The sequence below is a fragment of the Asterias rubens genome, chromosome 9, assembly GCF_902459465.1.
Source record: "Asterias rubens chromosome 9, eAstRub1.3, whole genome shotgun sequence".
Taxonomy (NCBI): Eukaryota; Metazoa; Echinodermata; class Asteroidea; order Forcipulatida; family Asteriidae; genus Asterias; species Asterias rubens.
Window position 1 is genome coordinate 3,894,554 of NC_047070.1, and position 22,049 is coordinate 3,916,602.

A 22,049-nucleotide genomic window follows, 5' to 3' on the forward strand; every position below is an offset into this window, starting at 1 on the left:
TAGACATTAAGTGTTTGTGAACAAACACAAAGCTGTTCCTTGTTGTTTTGCTTGGATTATGTGCTTCATTGCCCAAGGAATATATAACTGAAAAAAAGGTTTCAAAAAAGTTGTGTAGCTCTTGTTATAAGGTTTTACTTCCCGGTTGACCCGCAAGTCAAAGTCAACATGGGCCCACAGCTACCAAAGATTAATCTGCAATGCCAAAGAGTCTATAAAATCGGTTGTGTAGATCTTGATATATAGTCCCACTTCCGGTTGACCCAGAAGTAGAGGTCAACTTGGGGTCACAGTTTTCCAAAGCTAATATTTATTGCCTAAGAGTCTACAACTGAAGTTTGAACATTAGCTTTGTACTTTTTTAGATATGGGTTCACTTCCGGTTGACCCGGAAGTAAAGGTCAACATGGGGTCAAAGTTGTTTCAAACTATTCCTGAATGCCCAAGGAGTCTATAACTGAACCAAAATTGATAATCTGTTGTATAGTTCTTGAGATATGGTCCCACTTCCGGTTGACCAGGAAGTAGGGGTCAACTTGAGGTCACGGTTTTTTAAAGTTAATATTTTGTGCCTAAGGAGTTTATAACTGAAAATATTTTGAAAATCTGCTGTATAGTTCTTGAGATATGGTGACACTTCCGGTTGACGCGGAAGTAGAGGTCAACTTGAGGTCACAGTTTTTTCAAATTAATCTCCAACCCCCAAGGAGTCTTTAAAAACAAACAGTTGAAAAGTCGGCCGTGAAGTTCTTGAGATATGATGCTGCAAAGATTTCCTAATTAATATGCATATGAGGGTCACTGGTGGTTAATTAATAAATAATTTTAATATGTTTTATGATAGGAATTAAGCTAAACATCCTAAAGCTTCCATTTGATATTATTTTACGTGTTTAAAAACACATAATTGATTTGTAGGATACTCCTTTATTTTCCTACTCCTGCCGATAGGAGGCGCTCTTATGAGACATTTCAATTGCACAATTTCTGCACCGTAATGTCTGTAACTGACTATGTATTTGTATGTGTGTACGTCGCAGAGACCAAAACTGTCAAAAATGTCAAGCTATAATTTCCCCTATAGAACACGGCCCAGTTTTATGGCTCTGTCTGCTTCAACCAAACTCTGCCCATTTATTATACAACCACCATTCTCCGCTTACTGTGCAGGCGCTGAAATATCTGTGCAATTAGTTCAAAGCAAAGATTACATATGATAAGTTTCCCCGCGCACAAGCAAAAATATCCCTGCTAAGCTGTGAAATATGCTTTATGTAAGCGATAATATCCGCGCTTCTGATGTGTCAATTCTTTGCTTACGCAGTGAAGCAGAGTCAAATTGGACCAGTTTCACAAGATTTCCCCTCATGTACTAACAATCTTTTTTGACTTTACATGTTTGAAGTGTAGGCCTTACCAAACCTACTTACAGGGCAAAATTACATGGTTCTCATGACCACCAAAGTCTGCGCTTACGATCACCATTTTCCGCTTACTGTGATGTGCAAGCTTGGAAAATAATGTGCGAGCTTGGAAGCACACAAACAAAAGAAATCCCTGCTATAAGCAGTCTATTTCGCTTAACGGAAGTGCAGAATTCAATGCTTCTGCAGAGCACTGAATCTTTTTCATTAAGCAAGTTCCCATCATGACTCGACTAGTCGCACCTCAAACCTAACTACGATACTTATCGAGATAAAATACAGATTCTCAAGATTTGTGCCGCTATGTGCCGCAAAGGCAATATTAATTATGTTGCGAATGGGTGACTAGTGAATTTTACTACTCGACTAGTCGCACCTAAAACCTAACCACGACACTTGTCCAGATAAAGTACGGATTCTCAAGATTTGTGCCGCTATGCCGCAAGGGCAATATAAATTATGTTGCGAATAGTAGTAAGCAACACAACTGGTTCACCAAACAGGTAGTCGGGACAAATTTTTAATTATGTTGCGAATGGGTGTGACTAGTGAAATTTACTACTCGACTAGTCGCACTTCAAACCTAACTATGACACTTGTCGAGATAAAGTACAGATTCTCAAGATTTGTGCCGCTATGCCGCAAGGGCAATATTAATTATGTTGCGAATAGTAGTAAGCAACACAACTGGTTCACCAAACAGGTAGTCGGGACAAATTTTGTAGTCGATGTGTGGACACGATTATAACGGAGTAGAGAAAAACAGTAGTCGCGACTCAAATAATAATTTGTAGTCGCGACATTAACACTAAAGCACACTAGTCGCCCCTGCCTACTTTTGTCACAAGTAAAGCACGGTTTTTCCTGCGAATGCAAATCAAATTTTTAAGTCACTGTTTTTGCAGTGAAAGTTTCGCAGGAGTTGAGCACAATTAGTCAACTGTAGCAAATTTTTTTATGCGAATTGTGACGTGACGAACACATTCCCGGCTAAGCTGTAAAATACGCTTAGCGTAAGCACAGTTCCCTGATTACGTAAGCGCTGCGATTCTTTCCTTTAAAAGCCATTTGCCCAGGACCAAACTACATAATAGCTTTTTAAACACAAAAAGCAGCTTAACCATGCCTCATGTTCAAGTTGTGAATCCAGGTGTTCTGCTCAATTTCTGCAATTTTGTAAAGCAAAATGTTTTGCCTGTTTATTATAAGCAGCTCTATAAAACTGAGCCACTCAACCACCAGAGAAACGTCAGCATAATAAAATCTCTGCTTTTGTATTCCTGTCAAAGAGTTTTTGTTTGTCATGGTCTAATTTCCGAACGTAACGCGAAATACTGGAATTAGTTTAGGCAAATGGTCCCCGGCGCGAACAAGGTGACTTTACCCGTAAATAATTCCAAATCCCGGGCGGTCTATTTTCGTCGTCCACGCTCGTTGCCTGAAATGAACCCGGTCCACGACGCACCATGCTCAGGCTTGTCAAATTTTGGTAACAAGTTTAGACTTGGCTAGTCGGTGACCGTAAGAAATCTATGTATATTGAACAAAAAAATGCAATAACACCGGTCGAAAATGGGATAAGGACTTGGTCAGGTGTACAATTTTACAATTTTGACTATTCAAATCAAGTTTTACGCCGTACCCATGATCTTTGAAAAAACTTCCCCGGAAATACAGGTTTTTTAAAATAATTACACTGTTTCTATAAGTTCTGATGCTTTTAAAATGACCATCAATAAAATATATCTTAATTAATCTAAAGCAGTTTTGGGAAGTGTACAACATGTAATTTAATTGTAATCGAATAAATTATGTTTTGGAAAGCTGGGTTTGTTTACACTTCAAGAGCCATTGTGTTTGTGCACAGACACAAAACGTGCAATACATGACATCATGGTGACGTCGTCCAGAATTTTATGTCGGAAATCACATTAACAGGACCTGACTAGTGTAAAGCTGAAAAAAGTTTCAGGATCGGCGGTCTAATTTTTGAGATATGGTGTTAACTTGGTTTGCTAATTAAATATTCACAAGCTTAATTAAGGCTTATTAATTAACAATTTTTACATTTTTTACGATAAGAATTAAGCTTATGTTCTAAGCTTCAATTTGGTATAATAAACTCACTCTTTCGTATTATGGTTTAGGAGATTAGGCTGCCGCAAAAACGTGTACAAACACTATGGGATTTAGGGAGAAACAAAGAATAATAATAATAAAAACAATAAAAATCTAGACGAAAACAATACCTGTTCCGACGGACGGTCGCAACAGCTAATAACCGAATTTATAAAGCGCCTTTTTCAAAGGATGCAAAGCGCTAAAATGCGTAAAGCGGGACCGGCGGAAGAGTTGCATGCCTGGAGCGCTATGTTTGAAATATGAGACCCAAGGACGCCTCTCATTGAACAGACTTATTAGAAACCTCAAATATTTCCACACAGTTTTAAATTGAAATGGATGTCCACAGGCCAATAATGAAATTGTAAGATACAACAGACTTTTATTATGGTGTGGCCATCTTGATTTTCTTCCATGGAAATCAATGTAACCAAACCAAGGCTGGAAGATGTATGGTCTGGTTCCTTTTTGTACAATGAGTATTAGCATTCAATACTGTTATTGGATACATTGAACATGACCGATATGATGGCAGTATGATGCAATTCTCTACTTACTGTTTTCTTTCCTCTCCTCAAGTAGCAGTTGTTTCTCTTGGAATGAGGCCATGAAGACCGACCCCCCTTCCTCCTTGCGCATCTGGAAGGCGCTCTTTTGCCGTTCACTGTACTTTGGAATCCTTTACGAAAAAGAGCAAGACAAAACAAAAGATGGAGAGTGAACTAAGTACATGAAGGGGCATTGCTTGGCAACCAGACCATTGCTGTGAACTAGCGGGTCATGTGCAGGCGGCAGCGAATAAACCCGAAGAAACCACACGTCCAGACACGTCACTATTTTTGGCAATATGTTTGCTGCCACTATCGGTGAAAGGTGCTCGTGTTTGGGGAAGCCCTTATGTTGCGAAATTTGTGACTGGTTTCCTGCTCATTTCTGCTTAGCCCCTTAGCAGAAAAATTGTTCAGCAATATTTTCTGCTTAAGCAGCTCTCTCTATGAAATTGGGCCCTGGTCTGGTAAGGGTCACTTCTATGGGGAAAATGTACTTTTGTATTGGAACCTTGAAGAGTGAGGGCACCACAACAAAAGCACAGGGCACCATAGCCCTAATTAGGACTCTTCCTCTGTACACAGATACAGAGTCCTAATTATAAAGGCCCGTTTCTGGGGCGGAAAATTTTCAAAGCTTCATAACTAAAAATCTTACCTGCAACAAGCCATTTATTTCAACAGATTCACATTCCATTGCGGCATATTTCATATCGAATGAAAAAGTGGTGGCACCATACGGAAACTTTTGTGTATAGTGCCAGTGCAACTGCCACAACTTGTGCCAGCACTTATTAAATTTTACCCTCATGATAATTTTCCGCATGTCGCCACCAATTTATCTAGCGTTAACTAACTCCAAAACCACTGAATTGTTTTCTTACCTGAGAAGAAGGGTTACCACATATGATATGGAAACGTTTCCGTATAAACCTTGTTTTCATCAATTACAACGAGTTAAAGTTCCGTCTCCACCGCTAGCGATAAATCCTTTACTTCAGTGCTTGGTCAGCCTTTTTGAATTGGCGCGAAATTGCTATTTGTAAATGAACGTTGAGGGAGACAAACAAGTAAGTCGGTCGTCGAAGAATTAAGTCTTGTCGGTCAGTACAGTCTACCCGCAGGAGTACACTAATCTCCTTTGTTATTTATCTGCAGGGATATGCATCGTTTTTTTCATGCGTGACCTCTATCATGTGTATACTAATTAGTCAAAAGGGCTTGTGGAATTCGGTCATTTTCAGCCTTATCTGAAAAGTCTCAACCAAAATATTTAAATGTACCAGTAAATTGAAACGAAGAGCATATCTGTCGTCATGTATAAAAACAAGCGGTTCAACTCAAACGCAACAAGATATTTGTTCATACAACACGACAGATATGCTTTCCATTTCAGTGTACTTCTACATTATTTATGTCAATACTTTTCAGATAAGGCCGAAAAAGACTGAATTTCAGAAGCCCTTTGGACTAATTAGTATTCAAACCGAGGTCACGCATGAAAAATCACGCCAACTCGCGCAGAAAAATCACAAAGGAGACTTATTAATGTACTGCGGGTAGACTGCGGTGCCTCTTTGCTTCTGTTGGTTTGACCCCGGCCCAATTTCTTGAAGCAGCTGATAAGCACAAAAAGTAGCCAAGCACAAACAAATAAGCTTACTAGACAAGGTTACCAGCTAAAATTGTATGCCAAAGACGTGTACAATTGTGACAAGTACTGACCCTGTTCAGTTTTGCTAAGCAGTAAATTTTGAAGCAATATTATTTTCTGCTGACTCAGCTCTATGAATAAGCACATCATAAATAAAATCTTTGACATTGTATTTATTCATCATTATTGATTAAAACTTCATCAAATCCATGGCCACAATTAATTCAAAAGCAAATAGAAAATGGTGTATTATGGTTTGTCATGGATTTGATACTGTGTAGACTGCAGGTATACCTTCAGGAATGCTGGTCATCATCTCGCCACCCAGCAAGCTCGCCACCGCCCCCTGCAAAGTCTCCCCCTAACCGGCTCATCGCACGGGTCGTTACAAAGTTGCCCCCTGACAATGTCGCCCCAAACAATGTCGCCCCCTGGCAAAGTCTCCCCAGAAAATAAGTAAGGATTCTTGCGGTAGTACAATGTGTATTCAATTAATATTGTATTGGAAAGAATATAAAGTAGAGCCTACTGACAATGTCGCCCCCGGCCAATGTCGCCCCCTTACGAAGTCGCCCCCAGAAAATAATTAACTGTTTCTATGGTGGATACTTTGTGGAAATTAAATATTCTTTCGGTAATGGCTTAATTATTGTATTGGAAAGAATATAAGTTAAAGTCTGCTTGAGGAAAAAAGTCATCAATAATAATAAACTCCATGCACTAAGTTCAAATTTTTGGTAAATGATTTTATTAACGTCGCTCAATTTAAATTTTAACACCAAACAAATACTTAATCTGTTTTGGTTTTTTTAACAAATAATATTAATAGGCTAAATAGCAATTACTGAATTACAGATGTAACATTTTACAACAAATCGTAGACTAACTGTTTCTATAGTGGATACTTGGTGGAAAGCTTAATAATGAGTTTCTAAGTGCAAAACTAAAATAACAATGAGAATGATTTTTTGACATTATCTCAGAAGTTAATAATAATCACCGTTTAAAAAAGACATCTTTCTAAAGCATAATTCAGGTGAACTGAAACAAAATGTTAGAAAATGAACTTTCCTTTGCAGTTTGTGTAAGAAAATTTCTACTATTTATTATAGGGGAATTTTACTTGTCAGGACCCGTCACAGCTTGCAACAACTGTATAATGTACCCAATTCAATTAGAAGGTCAGGCTCAGTACACAAATCAAAATTTGTCTTTGTAAAAATTCATCACATCTCAATTTTCAACAATAATATTATTTATTAAAACCTTTAAGAAACACATTGCTTTTATATTTGGCTCTTTGGACTGTGAAGTGTTTGTGGACATAAATCTAATTGGGAAACATGTTTTAAAATTATCATTCACACTATTTGCCTCAAAACTGCAAAGTTTTCCATTTACTTTGTGAACTAAAATGTCTGCTAATTTGAGGAGTCCAGAATAATCTTCAACAAAATGGCAGACTGTACTGTTAGCTCAAGAAAGGTATAACAAGAAAACCAAACAATTTTAAGGTATATTTATGTGTGGGTCATTTTTTTTCAAAAATCGAAAAATCTTTCCAACCATGTAGGCCTATTCTTTCCATAGCAAGAACTTCCTATAGCTCAAAACACCAAACCCAAATGCAACATGTCCCTTTAAGCATGTGAGGTAATTCAACATTAAAAAGTCAGGCTCAGTACTTATTATCAAACCTTGTTGAAAATTCATCACATCTCAAATTTCGATCACATTGTCATCAAAACCTTCTCCAAGAGAAACATTGCTGTTAGATTTAACGCTTTGGACTATGACATTATTTGTTACATGTACATGGGCAATTATATCCACACTAATGGGCAAAAACGTGCGACATGGAAAGGGAATGTTGGATAGTCACAAAATTATGTTTGTTGTCATGTATTTTGGTCTGTGTACATTCAGAAGCAGATGAGGATTGTGGTTAACAAAAAAAGATGCCTGTCTTACAAAGTTATCCCTTTGGTCCATTAGTGTGGAATTGCCCACATGTATGATATGAATATGGGCCCAGTTAAATAAAGCATAAAAGCAAAACAACTTGCTCAGCACAGAAAAGTATTGCTTAACAGAAACAGGTTTCCACCCAAAATAACATAGCAAATAAATTTGTCAAGAGGTGTTTTCTGCATGCCTAACAGCTTTATGAAATAGGGCCTTGGTTGGAAACATGTTTTGGAAGTAGTGTATAATTATCAACACTAAAAGGTGCGTCAAATCTGTGTGGTTTTCCTTATACTTTGTGTTTTGTGGAGTCAAAAATTCTTTTTACTTTGTGAACTAAAATAGTCCGCCATTTTTAGGAGTCCATAATTTGCTTCAACAGAATGACAGACTATGTTACTTAAAGAGAGTATAAAAAGAAAACCAAACAATTTCCAGGTACATGTTTATCTGTGTGGATCATTTATTTATTTATTTTAAAACATATTTTCAACCATATCCATTTCACAGCAAGCACTTTCTAAAGCCCAAAACAGTAACACCCAACTCGAAAGCGACGTGTCCCCTTTAGGCATGGGGGATAATTCAACAATAAAAAGTCGTACTCGGTACTTTTTATCAAACCTTGTTGAAAATTCATCACATCTCAAATTTCAACAATTTCAATCACATAGTCATCAAAACCTTCTTCAAGAGACACATTGCTTTTAGATTTGTGTGTAATTATCAACACCAAGGTGCCTCAAAACTGTGTGGTTTTCCTTTTACTTTGTGTTTTGTGGAGTCAAAAATTCCATAATACTTATACTGTGCACTAAAATAGTCTGCCATTTTGAGGAGTCATGAATTTGCTTCAACAAAAATGGCAGGTTGTGTTATAGTTCAAGAGGGTTACAAGAAAATACAAACGATTTCCAGGTATATTTTTGTGGAAAATTATTTTCTAATTTCAATCATATTGTCAGCAATTTCACGAAGGGCCAAAAAAGCAGCAAAATATGTCTTTTTCGAGAAAACCACGTTTTAAGTTTAGCTAGTTTTGAAACTACTAGTTGGTAGACTATTCAAAATTTAATCTCGGAATTTTTTACATGTCAGGGAAGAAGTGATCCTAAAAACTGTGAGGTTTTCCAAATACTTTGTGAACTATGATGGTCTGCCATTTTGGGGAGTCAAACTACTGCTTCAACAAAATGGCAGATCATGTTAGTTCAAGACGGCCAAGGAAAACTAAACAATTTCCAGGTGTATTTGTGTGGATCATTATTTTCTAAATTTAAAACATCTTTGGATGACAGTAATTTAAGAGCGGCATATAGGGTAGAGACATGGGCCTTCGGTGATACATGTAGATGTTCATCCATGACTGCACAGAGATTTCTGGCTTTCGTTGAGTGGTTTCACATCACCAACCGTGATGGAAATGACTGGAAGTGGCTGTTGTGAAAATCTTGATGTAAAATGAAGAACCAATGCTTTGCAGCATTAAGCATCATCTTGTTTGCAGTGGCTCTTTGGTGAATGTCCTTGATGCATGCATTGAGTTTCATTAGTACAGTGTTGCAGTCTGGCATAAACATGTGTCCGTGGTCGCCTCATGCTCACATTGTAATGGGGCCGCATTCCTGGAGTCACCCTCCTCATCACCTGTTCTCTTTCAATCTCTCCCAATGTGGAGAAGATGTTATCAAAGTACTGCAAGATAATAAAAAAATCAAAGAAAAACAAATAACTAGTAGAAATAATTATTGGTTACCTCACCTCTGTAGGTAATCGAGACTTTCCACCCCCTCAGCTTTATTATGGAAACATAATGAACTTACTTCTGTTTTGTGTTTTAAAAAAAAGGTATGAGTTCACTCTTAATCGCAAAACCTTGGCCAAGGCTAAGGGTGATAATCTAATACTAATAATTTACCATTCGGACAACCTCTCATTGAGCCAAATACAGTGATGGCAACCTGCTCCATCATTTGTAAATTAAGGACAAAAGGTCTGGAATCCGGAATTACACAATATCCCCCAGAAAGGGAGATTAAAGTACCCTCCATATTTTTTCATGAGGGATTCAAAGCATCGCACGGTATAGGTGCCTGCCTAGCCTGTGCATGCAGCACAATAGATTTCCCGGTTCAAATAATATGGCCAACTGACCATAAAAAAAATGGATACTCTGAGTTGTTCCGAGCGTTTGTAAGTTGGCCAACATAAGCTAGTTTGAATAAGATTTTACTTTTTTTTGTATACACCATCAGACATGGTTAAAATAACGAGAATGTATGGACCAAATTGCACAGTTTTCGCATGGGGCACTTTCGTAATATTTGCAGGATCTACATGCAGATTTGACATGGTTGTTCTGATGCAATTAACTTTGATCAAAGGTTTTATATAAACACCATCAAAATACCTTCCCTATAGCATCTGCACTCAGGCCTGGAATAACATGCTTGCTACGGAGACCATCGGTCTCCATTGCCCCATGTATTGGCCTTGGTGCCTTCAAAAGTTTCCCACTGAAGTGCCCTTTGCAAAATGCAAATGACCTTGCCCTTCCAACATGAAATTCCAGGCCTGCTCATGAGTCGGTCTACACTGCTGCCCCTTTCAATGTTCGATTTATCTTTTACATAAGGATTTGTTGTGATAATAATTCTGAGCAGTATTACCTGAGCATCCCTTGTCGCTAGGCAACATCTGAGCAGAACACAAACAACTAAAGAGGTTTTCCATCATCTCATTTTCTTATGTGCTTGTCTTGTCATTTCTCTTTTAGACCTGTAAAGAAAACAATTTTGGGTTGAAAAACAAAATTGACTAGAGTGGGACTCGAACTAACCACCTCCAGATTAACGTGTAGACATTTCTACCAACTGTGTCATATATGATCCCTGGCTACACGACAGTTTAAAACGATGTATGTACAAAATAGGGACACCGACATAGGTCTAGATAGCTCAGTTGGTATAGAGTGCTGACACATTAAAGGAACACGTTGCCTTGGATCGGACGAGTGGGTCTATAAAAAGCGTTTGTAACCATTTGTTATAAAATGCATATTGTTGGAAAGATGTTTTAAAAGTAGAATACAATGATCCACACATATTTGCGTCGAAGTTGCATGGTTTTCCTTTTACTTTGTGAACTTACACGGTCGGCCATTTATGGGAGTCCAAAATTTGACTCCCATAAATGGCCGATGGTGTTTGTCGACAAGGTATGAAGAAAACTACGAAATTTCGAGGCAACTTTGTGTGGATCATTATATTCTACTTTTAAAACATCTTTCTGATCAATGCATTTTATAACAAACGGTTACAACACTTTTCAAAAACCAGCTCGACCGATCCAAGGCAACGTGCTCCTTTAATCCATTTATTAAAAACATTTATGTTTAAAGTACATGGGTGTCAAATTGCCTGTGTTTCGATGCAAAACATTTCAAATGAATCATGCTTTTATATGATGACCTAAAACTGTATGCAATTAGCATTCCGCAAGATCGAAAAACATTGAGAGGGGACCAGTAGCTCTATCTTGATGCATCTTTTTACAGTACGCTCTGTATAGTCTTCACCATAAGATGGATCAATCACAGGATTAACTTAAAAAAGCAATATAGGATATTTCAAAGTTACACTTCAAGAGGTGTGTTTTGGCGACAGTAACCAATACAAATTTTGATTATTGGCCTGTGATTAACCGTTGGCTAATTCAACCAAAAAAATTATTGGTTACAACCGCCAAAACGCACCGCTGGGGTTATGATCGCACGAGGCATTCTGATAAAGAAAAACAGTGAAATCATTCAATTGGTGACAATGAAACACCCTGAATATATTCATGCATACCTACAGACATTATTGGTTGGCACACACCATAAAGTTGGCGCTAGGCAGTCGCAGAAACGTGGCCATAACATGCCACAACAAAATCATTAAAATGAAAACTGTTTTAATTCTGGACGCAAATCTCAAATACAGGAGTTCAGTAAAACTTTTTTGTTAGCGGTACTGGGCCCAATTTCATGGCTCTACTTACTGCAGAATTCTGTGCTAACGATCACGAATCTCTGCTTACGAGCAAGCGCCGAGTTTCTGCCCTAGCCTTGTAAGTGTAGAATGCCTAGTAACAGGGAGTACGCACGCGCAGAAGCCAAAATTCACCGCTAACCCGTGAAATACGCGTGTCGTAACCTCCGTAACCTTGATTCTGTCCTTACGGTAAGCAGAGCCATAAAATTGGGCCCTGTCGTAAGCTAATTTATTTAAAGATAGAATAACAACAAACTTGACTGCAACTTACCATGTGTGTATTGCAGGATGATGGCATATTTCACTAATTTCAGTAAAGCTTCTATGGCACTTTATGTACTCGTGTCTCTTCAGCAGCCATTTCAGGGGAGGCCTTGCAGGTGGGCTGCCTCCCCACACATCTTCCTGCACATCTCAGAGTGTCATCTTCTCAAGGATTCCTACCAGTAAAACAAAAAAAATATTGGGATTGAGCAAAGAAAAAAATGCCCAGTCTGTTTACCTTGAGGTTTATTATTTGATAAGTAAAATAAATAAAGAATACAACACATGATAAAACAACTTATTGACCCAAACGACATGATGTCATAATAATATTTGTAGTAATAACTAGTTCTTATATAGAGCACATTTCACAATAACCCTCTCAAGGCGCTTTACATTATTGCATTGGTCAATTGGCCATAACATTCTTTTAATCTGTCTCAGCTCCCTTGGGGGTATACAACCTGGGCAACCCTATGCTCTAAGGGCTTTTCATACACAGTATCAACCTCTACCCTAGCTGGTACCCACTTATAGTGTCCCGACCGGAATTTGAATACACACTTCGATGACCTAACCACCAGAACTTAAATTTGATGATCAGGAAAATCTTTGTTGCGCCATTTTGAGAGTGTTGTACAATGAATTCCTCCATGATTGTGCAGTTAGTGAACATATTAGGTGACACTCAATCCATTAAAAACAGATTTTTAAATGCCTACCATAAAATTCATATGCAATTTTACTCCCATAATGGCAAATGCTGCAATCAGCAGCCTTAAATGACAATGATGCAGTGGGTCAAATACTCATTTTCATTACTAAAATTAGTTGAAATTTTTGGCAATCTCAAATATTAGTAAAATGTTTTTCAAGTAACAGAGCCTTATCCCAAGCCCAAGCGGGTTGCTGGCAAAAAATTAATGTCCACATAAAAACATTCTGACTTTCTAAAACAGATACTTTCTTCCTATTCAAGGTATTAAACCTGCCTTGCTAACACAAAAAATAAACTTGGAAGGGGGTGGGGGGACATCAAACCTTTTTCAATTCTTCTTCCTCAAGCCGCAACCTCTCATCTGCCTCTCGCTTTTTTCTCTCCGACTCTTTTTTACTCATCTCTAAGACTTTTTTGGTCTCGTCATCGTCTGAGTCTGTGTTACTTTCCAGGAGAATGGTTTGCCTTGGTTGTTTACTGCCACAAAAAGTGAGGAGAAAAAAAATCAATTAACAAATTGTCACATGTTTTGTTCTCAATTTATATTTGGTTTACCGTAACACCATGTGTATAATCTACTTACTGGTTACATGATTACATTAAGTTGAGAACTTGTCTTGCTATATATTCTACTATCGCAATTGTTTGCATATTGTCAGGTAAGGGTTGAAAACAAATATATTAACCTCCATTATATACATATTTAACCTATTTATCATTTACAAAGCGGCAATAAATTCACCAACAGTGACACCACAGGCCAAAAACAAAAATCGGATATAGTATAAAGGTATTAAAAGTGAAGAAAACTTAATAAGCAGTGGTATCAATGTAATGTGACGTCTAACCTTACACTCTAACTAGGCCTAATTGGGGGATAATGATGTAAAAGCTCCTATTCTAATCTAATTGATGAGCTAATACACCCAAACTATAGTATCAATAATAATACGAGACATTTATATGGCAACATTTGCGCAACTCAAAACATAAAACAATAAACAAATATACACAAAGCGATTGTTACAATAGAAAGCAAACTACGTATACGAGTCTCAAAACAACATTGATAAAGAAGCACAAGACATACCAACCGTCGATTTCACAAAACTCTTCCTAACTTAAGACTAATCCTAGGACTTAGGACGAGTCCCAAACCTGCACTGTAGCATGCAGACCTTTACATTTATCCTAAGTTAGGACGAGTTTCGTACTAACTCGAGATAAGACGAGTCCTAACTCTTTGTGAAATCAACCCCAGGCATGTTAGTATTAACTATCCATGACAAAAATGAGGAAAAGAGAAAACCAGGCAAGAAAAAAGAGGAAAAGATAATATTCCTGTACTTTTGTACACAGAAAGTGAAATATAAAGGAGGAAAATCAAAACCCAAAAAGAGGAAGTCATCTGAAAGGACAAAACTTAAACATATAAGAAGTCTGCAATGGGTTTTGAATTATAAAAATCATCTGGAAGATAACAATGAATGAAAAATGCATACATGTTTCAATATGAGGATGACAGATAAAAACAAACAAAACTTAGTATGCAATGGGTTTTGAATTACAAAAAATCATCTGGAAGATAACAATGAATGAAAAAAGGCATACATGTTTCAATATGAGGGTGACAGATAAAAACACACAAAACTTAGAAGTCTGCAATGGGTTTTGAATTTTAACAAAATAACCTGGAAGAAAACAATGAATGAAAAAAGCATATTTCAATATGAGGGTGACAGATAAAAGCATCCATTTAAATAGTATTGAGGGAAAAATATGTTTATAAATTTACAAACCAAAATAAGAAACATTTCATAAACAAGAAATCAAATGACATGTGACAGGCATTTTACATAAATTAATGCCTTATCAACGTTCAACAATATTCAAACAAAAGTATACAATATGAACAACGATCAATTAAAACCACAATTTTAAGTCTTGTAATGTACATGTATAATATCAAATAATAAACCACAAGGGAAACCGATCAGGTAAATTTTTTAATGATTCCGGGAGCAGGATTTGAACCAACGAACTCCAAATTAACGTGCCAGCACTCAAGGCCTTATACTTCACGAAAGGTAACGAGGGCGATTGCCCCTCTGGTCATTGCCTTTGAAATGCTCCAGTAATTTACAATTTCCACATAAGGTGCACCATTACCAAGGGAAAAATGCCTTGGTGCCGGTGCCCTTTCACAAACAAAGCATACAGGCCTGCTAACCCTGTGTTGGCGGGCTCTCCATTTTGTCAATATCTTAGTTCAGGGTGCCATGTATTATTGTTTCTACTATATTACCTTCCAGTATGCACTAATAATCCAATCAAACCAGAGTGTGATATCAGGCGATAACCCAATCACAGTTTTCATATTGCACTCTGAGTATTGTGAGTGTCAATGTATCACGCTTCGCATACGGTCAGTGCAAAAGTTACATTCTGAACTTTGCATGGCAACACCAAAAACAAAAACCCAACCTAACCTCATTGACTTGATTAGGCTGGTAGATAAATAGTTATTGAGTGACATGAAATCACATCGATGATGAGAAAATATTTAAGTACCTGTTGTCGTCATAGTTCAGCCTCTTCCTTGAGGGCGCAAAACTGAAGCGCGAGGGCTTAAACGACTCGCTCCTTGCAGACCAATTAGATTCCCTCGTCGACGGGGCTGTGAGGGACAACCTTTGAGTTCTCTCGGCATTGAGTTGTTGTGGCCTTGGAGATGACGTCCCGTTGACTAATGACTTTGGGAGAGAGGTTGGACTCTGGGTTTCCTTGGTGCAGTGGTAGTGGACGGACAAGTACCTGGGTATGAGGATGCGGCGACGGAGCTTGGAGTACTGGAAGGCGTCAGAAATCAAATTTGTAGCGCTTAAGATGAATGATAATTACCCTGAAAGAACAAGATAAATTGCCCCACTATCAAGTCCAGAAAACTCATTTGGTTTGACAGGTCGGACAGAGGTGATGAATGATCAAATAATCAAACAAGGACAGGAGAATACATGTTGGGAAAATGTTTTCTGTAAGCTGATTGGTTTGCTCTGCGATTTATTGGAAAACAATCAGTCACCACTTATAATTTATAACGGTTGCAGAAATTAAGAATGACTCGAGACATAGTTCTTGCGATCTTCAGTGTCCGCTTGTAAGGTTGCGGTTTTTGGAAAGGCGAGAATGAAAGACATAACATGTCTGATTGAAAACCATTGGACCAATTTGCATTCGAAAGCTTTGTAAGTGACAATGATGAATTTAAACAGGTTTACGAAGACAAATTTATCAATTCTTTAGAAAAAAAAAGTGAAAATGAAAGACAGCACTACCTTTGATTGAGCACCATTGGACCAATTTGCCATCAAAAGCTTTGCAATTGATGATAAATTGAAAAAGGTTTTCTGAAGACAACTCTTATACCAATTTATCATTACTATTGACAACATGAAATTCTCAGCAAGGAGGAAAATGAAGGTAAAAAAAACAGGGTTTGCTGTTCTGTTACTTCGATTACCTAGGATTATACTAGGATAATTGCACAGTGGTAACAGTTGGTGAAAAAAAAACAGTACACAGATGGACATCAGGGCATGAAAAAACATGCACAAACACCAATGAACAAAGGTATTTAAAAAGGCAAGACATATATATACATAAATCCTCAATCTAGGTACAAAATAGGGCTACTATAACCCAATATAAAAACAATATTTTGTAAATGACAAAAATAAATAATTCTTCAATATTATCAATCTTTAAAGACACTGGCACTCATATTGGGTTTTGTCCATTAAATGCTGATTTATAGGCAAAATTATAAAGAAATATACATTATAAGTCACATGTAAAAGTTCAGCTGAATGCACTGCCTAGTTGCTAAGAAAACAGCAACAAACAGCTTCCAATCAGCATCACAAAAAACACATCCCAACAAAAACTTCTATTACCTTGGTAGCTTAGTGAACTTATGCGTGACTATAGCCTGCTTGCAGTCACATTCTCCGCAGGCATACTCTATACCCTCCTCTCTGAAGAACTGCTCCAGCGCCGTCTGGATCGACCCGATCGGGTTAGAATGACTGAAACATGGACAAATTATAACAATCGTTAATAGGAGTCCCTAACCACCGGTTCTTTTCGGAACCAACACTAGTCACATAGAGATATTCACATGTTGTCACCGCAAACCTCTCTAAGTTAGGCCGTGTTCGAATTGGCGACTTCGGCTACAGCTACGGCCATTCTTCAACACTGACAGACGCGCTGATCTAGCCGTAGCTGTAGCCAAAGTCGCCAATTTGGACACGGCATTATACCTCAACCTGGATCGACCCGATAGGGTTAGAAATACTGAAATATGGAAAAGTTTAAAACAATTGATACAAATATTGAATTGTGACAATTAACATTTTAAAATTGAAAAAGTATGGCAATGAATTTACTTTTATAGAGAAGGAAACTTCTCCAAAAATCACATTATTTTTGTTTCTTTTTGGTTTTATTAAAAAATACCAAACAACAAGTCCGGTAACAATTATTAAGTTTACAAAAAGTGACATCAAGAGTTTATGATGTATATTAGAATAATTTAAAGATAAAACATTAGTCATTAACAATTAAAAATTATAGAAAAAGTGATAGATAAGATATATAAATGCATTCGCTAACACAGAATTATTGAGGTGCAGTCGAGTCTGAGTGAAGTCCAGTCTACCTTGTATGTGGGGAAAAAAATTCTGACATTTGAGAACTTTGAGGAAGAGCCGAAAGTAATCCAAAAAGGAGAACATTCTCAATACATGTACAGATTACAATAGATATTGCCTTGGATCTCGTGCTTAAAAAGATATTCAAAATACCCAATATATCGTTCAAAATTAGGGAATACATTATGACATTAACAAGATCTCCTGTACTGTTTTTAACACTCCAGTAACATAGCACACAATTATAAAAATACAATGCACAATACAGGACACAATAAAACAGTCACTTAAAGACTAAAGGAAACAAATGTCAGCACAACACCCGCACTAGAAGCAGCCCAACAAATCACATCGTCTCAGGAATAAAATAAAGGTTTATATACAAGATACGAGAGTATCTTATATACAAGAGTTCTAGAATAATATCATAGCATAAAATCAGAACCCTCCCAACTGAATGTTATGTGGCCACAAAACGGGGAGGAATACAAAACGGAAACAATATTTTAGAACTTTGTTGAGCCAGAGCCGAAAGTAAAAAAAAAAAAAGAGTATTCTCAAGAGAGAAAAAATAATTGCCAAACCTCCTTCTGGGCATGTCCAGCGAGAGATCGTAGAGTGCATGACTTCAAATTCAAAGTTCTTGACAATCGGGCAGTCGTGCGGATAGCGAAACCTCAGTTTAATTTTATCATCATCCGTCCCTGGGGTCTCGTCCAAGGGGGAGTTTAGCGCCCTCTTGTTGGCCCTTTCGGTGTCGTCTTTGAGTTGATCCAGGCACTGACAGAGAAACTCTTGCGCATCCTAGAAATGCAGAGGTTTAAAGACAATGGACACTATTGGTAATTGTCAAAGACCAGTCTTCTCACTTGGTGTATCTCAACATATGGATAAAATAACAAACCTGCGAAAATTTGAGCTTGATTGGTCGTCGGAGTTGCGAGATAACTATGAAAGAACAAAACACCCCTGCCATACGTAGTTGTGTGCTTTCAGATGCTTGATTTCAAGACCTCAAATTCTAAACTTGAGGTCTCGAAATCAAATTCGTGGAAAATTACTTCTTTCCTCGAAAACTACGTCACTTCAAAGGGAGCCGTTCCTCACAATGTTTTATACTATCAACCGCTCCCCATTACTCTTTAGCAAGTGAGGTTATATGCTGATAATTATTTGGAGTAATTACCAATAGTGTCCACTGCCTTTAAGAGTTAGTTGGATTACTTTGTTGTAGTGCATTTCCTTTTGACAATATTTCTATTGTCACGCAGAAGTTTTGAGGCAGTTAAGTATGGCACCACTGCTCATTTAACAACAATATGGCAAGATGCATTTCGCAAATACCACTGCGCAAGCGCAGACTGTTGAATGAGGTGCATTGTGGGATAGATATGGATAAAATTTGATCACCAGCTAGACCACTATGCACCTAATTCCAAGCTTTACGCACGCACCCCAGTATTTGCGAAAAGGTGTTTTACTCTGATATTCGTATCGACACTCCGGCAACCAAATGAACTCTGAGATATTAACAACACTCTAGCAAGAAACAATGTAATACTCAGCAATATTAATGGCTCTTTAATATTAGCCTTTCATAAGCAACCTTTACAAAAAAACAATACAAGTGGGAGTGGAATTCATTTACCTTATTAATAAAAAATGGACAAGGTTGGACTATATCTGCTCTTCAATAACCTTGCCGGCTAATCTGGATTATACAAAGTAGGTGGAACCTGATAGAGCTTGATTGATTGATTGACTGATTGATTGATTGAATGATTGGCTGATTGATTGATTGATTGATTGATTGTACAATAACCCAGGTCAGCTTGATTTTCTCTGAAGCAGCACCATTAACATAATGCAGATTTGATAACTTACGTGTTGCATAAATCCAGAGAATCGAGCTGCCGTTGTGGAGATAGCTTGCTTCACTTTGCGTAGATACACCCCAATGCTCTCCGCTGAGTGATTGCTCTGCTTGGCGCATAGCAATTGAGCTAAGGCCCTGTAACAGTAATCGATATATCAATACTTATGAGCAAGATCACAACACCTAAAACAAAAAACAGGGAGATTCATAACAGTCACAAAACTTTTCACCAAACTGTCCGTGTTAACTGCTTTGCAGAGCAAACAGGGGTTGCCCTCAACTTTTTTTTCAACTGGCCAGCAGGACCAGTTGGCTTGATTTTTCACTGGTCCGCCAATTTTTTTATGTTATTTTTTTGTTAACTAATAGTATACTGTTGTATACCAACTGCTCGATTTCCGATCGTCGCTATTTCAAAATTCAACATGAATTGCAACGTAAACTTAACTGCACTGGAAGCCATACTTTATTTATGTGTACCAAGTTATTGTGTTCGTAAGAGGGCTCATTAATGTATTTTATCCTTAAAAATGTCATAACAATGTTATTCAAATTAATTTAAAAACAGGTCAAATTATTTGTCAGAGCAAAATTTAAAATGTCTTTATTTAAGTAGTTTTTTTTAGTCCACAGTTTATTGTAAGCACTCGACATAAAAGTATTCCTAAGTAAGAAGACATTTTTTATGAAGAAAAAAAAATAGTGTTTTTACTATAAAACAATTTAAAACCGACTGTTAAAATATCATTAACTTTTTATGTACTGCCTTCAAATCTACTGTGGGGGAGGGTTACGTGCGATCGCTCGAGTTATTTTATCATGTATAAACATTGCCTATTATTGTAGTTTTAATAAGTATTCATAAACATAATACATCGTACCGAAGTTCCCAAAATCTTCCCACTTTCGTCCAGAAAAACCCCCAACAAAAAGTAAACATCAAAAAAGTTGCAACATCCATGATGAAGCATACTAGTTAGACAGTATTTTTTTTCAATTATGTGTATGGAATGGTCGGTGCCGGCGTCTGTTTTGTGAACAAAATGTTCATTTAAAAAACATTTTTAAAAGCAGCAAAAACAGCTGCGCCTTTGTTTAACACATGATTGCATTCTAGAACCCAGGTCTTTCTTGAAATCAACCCGCAAAAAAACCCAAACAACCGCGCATTATATGTGACCAAAAAAAAACCAATGGATTGGAACAATAAACAAGATCGCCCAACAAAATTACCCAAAATCAGGACGGAAGAACTTTACTAAACACAATTAAATACTCCTTTTTGCTCATCCAGAGTATCCTAACTTGGTAATTTTTGTTGAATGAAGCCTCACCGTCTCGCTCGTTTTTCGTAAACACGCTGCGCTAGACTCTTTTATTCCCCCACACGCAAATCTGACGACCATGCTGCTGACAGAATGTGTTTTGCTTTGTGGTCTTCTGTCAAGGCGATTGAAGCTAGTTTTGTAAGCTATCGCGTACTTTCACCAATAGAGGGCGTCTATTCCCACGCTATCGAATATTCTGAAACGCCCTCTAGCGTTCAGTATTTCTTACACTTTCTGCCACACGGAAACGCCCTCTAGCGTTCAGTATTCTTACACTTTCTGCCACACGTGAACTAATGCAAAGACTACAAGCCTTTGCGTTGCATGATGGGATTTTGCGCTGTGTATATGCGTGATCGTCGGAAGTCTGCCAGCGTTCAGCGGCACTTCAAGTAATTTTTATTACGTTTTACCCAAACCTTGACTCCTTGAGTGAATGTTTTTACGTTTTATTCGAGCCTGAAAATAGTAAAAAAAATAAACATAGTTCTGTAGTACCGCTGCCGACATTTTTGACTGGTCAGCCGGACCAGTTGGCAAGGTGTTTCAGCTGGTCCGCCGCGATTTCTACTGGCATTTGGCCAACGGACCTGCGTTGAACCATGGAGCAATTGCTCCATGGTTGAACGCTGGCAAATGCAGCATTATTATTTGATTTGTTGTCTTGTATGTCCCATATTTAGCAGAACAATACCATCTAGTGGGAGGGGGAGGGGGACACGGCGGAAATGTGCTAACTAATAAACATCAGGGTGTCCAAATGGAACCAATAAGACCTGGGCAACATTTCATAAAGCCTGTTAGCACAAAAATATGCTTAGCACAGACCAATCTTGCTCAGCAGAAATTGGGTACCAGCCAAAATTCAATCAAGTTAGGATTGTTGCAACTGACGCCCCACTCAATTTTTGCTCATCAAAGAAACTTGCTAAGCAGTATTTTCTGCTTAACAGCTTTATGAAATTGCGACCACTTTTAACATTGATTTAGAAATATCATGGCTGAGCAGTATAGTGCACCGAACTCGAGCTCTGGTGTTCATTGTCAGAGAGTGGGTTAGAGCCTCGGATGTGACAGTTCACTCTGCAATTAACATTTATCTTTTCATCGCCAATTTACGTGTCATCAGTCAAAAATGGCCTCAAGAGCATGAAGACACACATACACACACACAGCCTTTAGTCAATTCAGAAGATGGTCAATGAGCTCTCCTGCAGCAAAAGAAGTAGGATGTGGTTGGTCGAGTCCACAAAACAACAGTACAGATCACATCTTTGGAGTGAACACAGAACTGGGAGAATAACTGCTTCCAATATGAGTCCTGTCACGAAGCATGTCGATGCACAAGTAATTATCTGAAAGATAAAGCAGACAAAAACTAAGGGAATAAATGAGTGGTTACAAG

The 22,049-nt window shown here is 37.7% G+C and overlaps 1 protein-coding gene across 9 annotated transcripts; it reads right to left on the reverse strand.

Annotated features, from left to right (window-relative positions):
• Positions 1 to 8,926: 8,926 nt before the first annotated feature.
• On the reverse strand, positions 8,927 to 21,848 carry LOC117294544 (ubiquitin carboxyl-terminal hydrolase 37-like). 9 transcript variants are annotated; one of them, XR_004519549.1, is made up of 9 exons: positions 21,810 to 21,848; positions 19,325 to 19,451; positions 18,025 to 18,244; positions 16,682 to 16,813; positions 15,300 to 15,630; positions 13,052 to 13,205; positions 12,018 to 12,186; positions 10,382 to 10,490; positions 8,927 to 9,407 (listed from the first exon to the last, which is right to left on the reverse strand). XR_004519549.1 is itself a non-coding variant. In XM_033777000.1 (6 exons), exons 1-4 carry the CDS (start codon positions 21,793 to 21,795, stop codon positions 16,749 to 16,751), a joined length of 444 nt encoding a protein of 147 aa, XP_033632891.1. In that variant the 5' UTR covers positions 21,796 to 21,805; the 3' UTR covers positions 10,459 to 10,490; positions 12,018 to 12,186; positions 16,682 to 16,748. The 9 variants fall into 9 exon arrangements, 2 of the variants coding, with proteins under 2 accessions (XP_033632891.1, XP_033632892.1); XR_004519548.1 differs by lacking the exon at positions 21,810 to 21,848 and adding an exon at positions 20,651 to 20,665; XR_004519547.1 differs by lacking the exon at positions 21,810 to 21,848 and adding an exon at positions 20,550 to 20,564.
• Between the last annotated feature and the right edge of the window lie 201 nt (positions 21,849 to 22,049).

Excerpts from the sequence above, each read along its gene's own strand:
- LOC117294544 (XM_033777000.1), bottom strand. The coding sequence starts at position 21,795 with ATGCTCTTGAGGCCATTTTTGACTGATGACAC. Across the intron at positions 19,452-21,763 it reads CCATTTTTGACTGATGACAC|GGCCTTAGCTCAATTGCTAT; the intron begins GTAAATTGGCGA and ends TTACTGTTACAG. Across the intron at positions 16,814-18,024 it reads CTGGACATGCCCAGAAGGAG|TCATTCTAACCCGATCGGGT; the intron begins GTTTGGCAATTA and ends TCCATGTTTCAG.